At 35.8% G+C, this 4,428-nt stretch overlaps 1 protein-coding gene across 1 annotated transcript; it reads left to right on the top strand.

Moving 5' to 3' along the window:
* Positions 1 to 1,087: 1,087 nt before the first annotated feature.
* Positions 1,088 to 2,754, top strand: LOC109222399 (peroxidase 2-like; the record flags this gene model as incomplete). Its single annotated transcript, XM_019386763.1, has 2 exons — positions 1,088 to 1,419; positions 2,564 to 2,754. Coding segments are annotated over exons 1-2 (440 nt in total), but the record flags the coding sequence as incomplete, so codon positions are not given.
* Between the last annotated feature and the right edge of the window lie 1,674 nt (positions 2,755 to 4,428).

The following is a 4,428-nucleotide window of genomic DNA, read 5'->3' on the forward strand; positions in this document are numbered from 1 at the left end:
TTTACATATTTATATGTCGTTTCCATTATTCCTATGATTATACTGTTTATTGACCGGTAGGTGCCTTGACTGTTCCTCGTCACTACTCCACCGAGGTTAGTCTTGATACTTACTGGGCACCATCGTGGCGTGCTCATGCTACTCTTCTGCACATTTTTGTTGTGCAGATACAGGTACTCCCACTCAGTTCTGTCAGCCTTGGAAGGAGGCGTATCGGTAGAGACTTCGAGGTATATCTGCTACGTCCGCAGACCGAGGAGTCCCTTTCCAGCTTTCTATAATAAGTATAGCTCTTTCAGTATTTCTCCTTTGTATAGATATTCTTGAGTCAGAGCCTCTTATGTATCCCTTAGCTTGTGATTTGTGAGTTTCCGGGTTTTGGGAATGTTGTTAGCTTCGAGAATTGTTGTGGTATGTGCCGAGCGGCACCTTAAACACCGTTTTATTTTACTAGTTTAGTTTTATTTATTTTCTTCCGCAATTATGGTTTATCTTCCGCATTGTTAGGCTTACCTAGTCGTAGGGACTAGGTGCCGTCACGACATGTTCACGGAGGGGGAACTGGGGTCGTGGCATTTATATTTTATAATTTTTTTAAATAATATTATAATTATTAAAATTTAATAAGTGGGTCCCCAATAGCGACCAACGTTGGTCGCTAATCTCAGTATTTCTTTGACCAAGCAAGTCTGACCAGTCCGGTCAACATTTTGACGAAATTATTGACCAAATAGCGACCATCCTTGGTCGCTAATGTATTTAAAATAATTATTTTATTATTTTCTACAATTTAGAGACCAACGTTGGTCGCTTTTCTTGACAGACCAACTTAGGTCGCTAAAGTTTGGTCGCTTTTTTCCGGAATTCTAGTAGTGAAAATTGTTTCATTTTTAATTACTCTATCACTTGGACAAATATCTCACAGACTAAAATATTTTTATTCTCCACCTAAAAAGAAAGAAGAAGAAGAAGAGGAGAAGCCTTTTATTATCCCCCGCCCCCTCGCTTGCTTAATACGTTAATGTGAAATACTGGCGCTAGCTAATATACTCTGTATATATAGAGAGGTACAATTAGAAGGCAAGTCAGGTGTAAGTCCTCACCACCACTTGCCCCAAACTCTCGCTACGTTCTCTCTAAAGTCTTAAAGTTTTCCACTCAAAATTCAAAATGTTGAGCAAGAACAGGGTTTCCATGGCGGTTCTGCTATTCTTGGTTGCGTTCCTTGTGATGGCCCAGGGCACAATGCCAGAAAGTTGTGCTTTTACTGCCATGCCATTCAGATATAATTATTATGAGGAACAATGCGAAAGGGATGTGGGGGAAATGGTATGGTCTACGATGCACAGAATAGTGGCGATGCAACACAATGCACCAGCACAACTCTTGCGCCTGCTCTTCCATGATTGTTTCATTGGGGTACCGTACCCTACTCTCTCATTTTCTCCAAATTTGTTTCGGTTTTTCTTAATCTGTAATTTCTTTGTGCTCCACATTTTGTTATGTAATTTCCTGATTCTTGATGTGTGCTTTTCTTTTTCTTTTTCTTTTTGTGCATTGAACATTAGAGTCAATTAATCAGGTGTTTTGTGGGTTCTAGCACTAGTTTACTTTTCCTTCTATTTGGGGGTTGGAAATTGAGATGGGGATGGGGAGGAATGCTGGTTTTTGCACTTCTTACTGTTGTTCTTGGTTCTACCCTGTAAGTGATTGTGATCCCAGTACGTAATACTCCTATTCTGTTTCGTGCCTTATCTCACTCTAATATTTTCTTTGCATGTAATGATTGTGACTTCATTTTCATTTCCCCCGACATTTCTTTAATTAGCCTTGAAATTCTTCATTTGTTGCATTATGGCCTTGAAATTCTTCATTTGTTGCATTATGGCCTTTTAATTCTTCATATGAACTTATGTGTTCTCGTGCCTTGGTGTTAGTCTTTTCTAAGTCAAGGATCTTAACTGTTCCAACTTACTCAGTTACTATTCTCATTCCTATTTTCAGAATGTGCTCTTAATGAGTTCTAGCATGTAGATGCTTAACATGTAGTTTTATCTGTACACAATTCATTGGATGTTTTATTCTTACGTGTCATGCCCTGTAGTTCTTGATGTGAGCAGTAATGCTTGTATTTCCGCCATATATTTATGGATGTTTTCTTTCGTTTCAATTTGCTTTTTTATCTTAATTTGTGTGCCATGCGCTTGTCATTCTTCATATGTTCTCATGTATATTTGTGCCTCGTTTTAGTTGTTTGATTTGGATGGAGGCCTCAACTGTTAGATGCTCTTTGAGTTTCAAATATGCACTCTTACTCTAACTATATATTTTGTCAGCCATTAGCACTCTTCTCGCCTTGCTTACTGAGTTCAGTATTCCCTTTACTTTATAGGAAAAGTTAAAATTATTCAAGGTCAATGAAGTTTTTATGCTTAAATCTCAATAGCCACTCTAAGACTCTGACAATTGCTAACATCACATGTGAAAACACTCAAAATTCGATAATAATATCTTTATCTTTTCTTTCTAAGTTCTTATGTTTATGACAATTCTGTCATTCTAGGGTTGCGATGCATCTGTTCTGCTTGCTAACAGTAGTAAGAATGGGACTGTTGAACGCGAGGCGATCCCTAATAGGACACTTAAAGGGTTCAGTTTCATCGACATGATAAAGGATGAAATTGAGGAGGCATGCCCTGGGGTGGTCTCTTGTTCTGATATCCTTGTCCTTGCAACGAGAGTGGCATCGTTCTGGTATGAGTCTAGCCTTGTTCTTTGTTTCTTATAGTAACTACCTGAAGTTTCTTTTAAAAAAGATTCTTGTTCTTATACTGATTTGTAAGTGTAATTTATTCACTGGCATGTATGCCAGTTTCCTCATATTAATTTCGTTAAATGATCTTGTTGTGCTTGTGCATATCCAGATGTTCCTAGTGCATAACAGATATTTCTGATACCTTCATCATTTGTTAATAGTGCAATTTTAATGATATGTAATTATTTGAAACTATTCATCACGGGAAGTTTCTTCTAGCTTTTGGAGCCAAATTGGCTATTATCAATGTCTTCATAAGCTCCATTAAACCTACCATTTGTTGCCTGTCACCTTCCATACTCCCACCATCACTAAGAGAGAAAAATGTAGAAAATGCTCTTCTCACTCGAACGAATCTCTTTCCTGTAAAACTGCCATGAAAACTACATCAATCATCTTATCTTAATTAGAATGTCTATATATTCTTCGTTTTCATATGCATACCTACACTAGCCATTGGCTGGTTAATTCAATCCTTACCTTCATTCAGGAACTCGTTACGAACAAAAATCTATCCCAGAAGCTTATAGCAGTTTCGTAAAGCTATATAATCTTAATAAAATATTATAAGTGCTGCTACTTCTTCCTAAATGACCATTGACAAATGTATGTTGCATGTAGTAAAAATTGAAGCTGCAGTTACAACCCCCATAAAGTAACAAAGATTGGAGATACAGCCAAAACAACCCTCATATTTAATCCCAAGAAACTATTTCTTCTCTTTTGTGCCTTTGTTCTTTTTAATACAAGTCTTCTCAAGTTACAACTATCCAAAAGTATTTTTGTTTTGAACAAAATTTGCTTTAAAAGTACTTCTTTAATTTTTATTTTACTTCTTGTTATTCCAGAATATTGTCCAAACGACACTATTGACAATTATGTTGGCTTGTCTCCTCGTTATTGATATTATTTTTTTTAATAATTGTTCTCTCATTATTGAATTTTTTTTCCTTAACCTTTTAGTCTATGGGTCTTTTTATTTTTCTGGAAATTATGGGTGCTGTGACTTTGAGGCTATGCTACTCTTAACTGTATTTTTTTACTGGATTTTCCACAAGAATGTATTGATATGACTGAACAAAATAACTATAACACACTCCGCCACCTCTCAGGAAAGATAAAACAATCTCATACAAAATAGTATATAGAAGTGACCACTTAGCTAGAGCCTAGAGACGTACTTCCCATTTTTCTTTGGGAAAATTTCACATAAGATCAACTGGGCTCCCTACTTTTCAATTTTATAGCCCATATTTCAATTTACAACCAACTAGCCCAAAAATAATAGGCTAAGATTCAACATCCAATTCCAATAGGTTCTCAAAATCACTATTTAATTTTTAAAAAAGATTGCTCAAGCTTTTACGTTAATTTTCGAATCAGTAATTGTGACTCAAATATTAGTTTAACAAACCAAATTCATTTGGGTGGTGAAAATTAGATTTTTAACAAGCTTAAATATGTGAGTTTAAATTTCGAATTTGATTTTGTGAGAAATTTGGAGTGGGTGTTATTTAGACTTGTTAGAAATAGTATAAGGAGGTTGTATATAAAATTTGAAGTCATTTAATGGAGATTTGGACTGGTTTTGAATAAGAATTGCAACTGAAAAT

This window comes from Nicotiana attenuata, unplaced genomic scaffold, assembly GCF_001879085.1.
Source record: "Nicotiana attenuata strain UT unplaced genomic scaffold, NIATTr2, whole genome shotgun sequence".
NCBI classification, from domain to species: Eukaryota; Viridiplantae; Streptophyta; class Magnoliopsida; order Solanales; family Solanaceae; genus Nicotiana; species Nicotiana attenuata.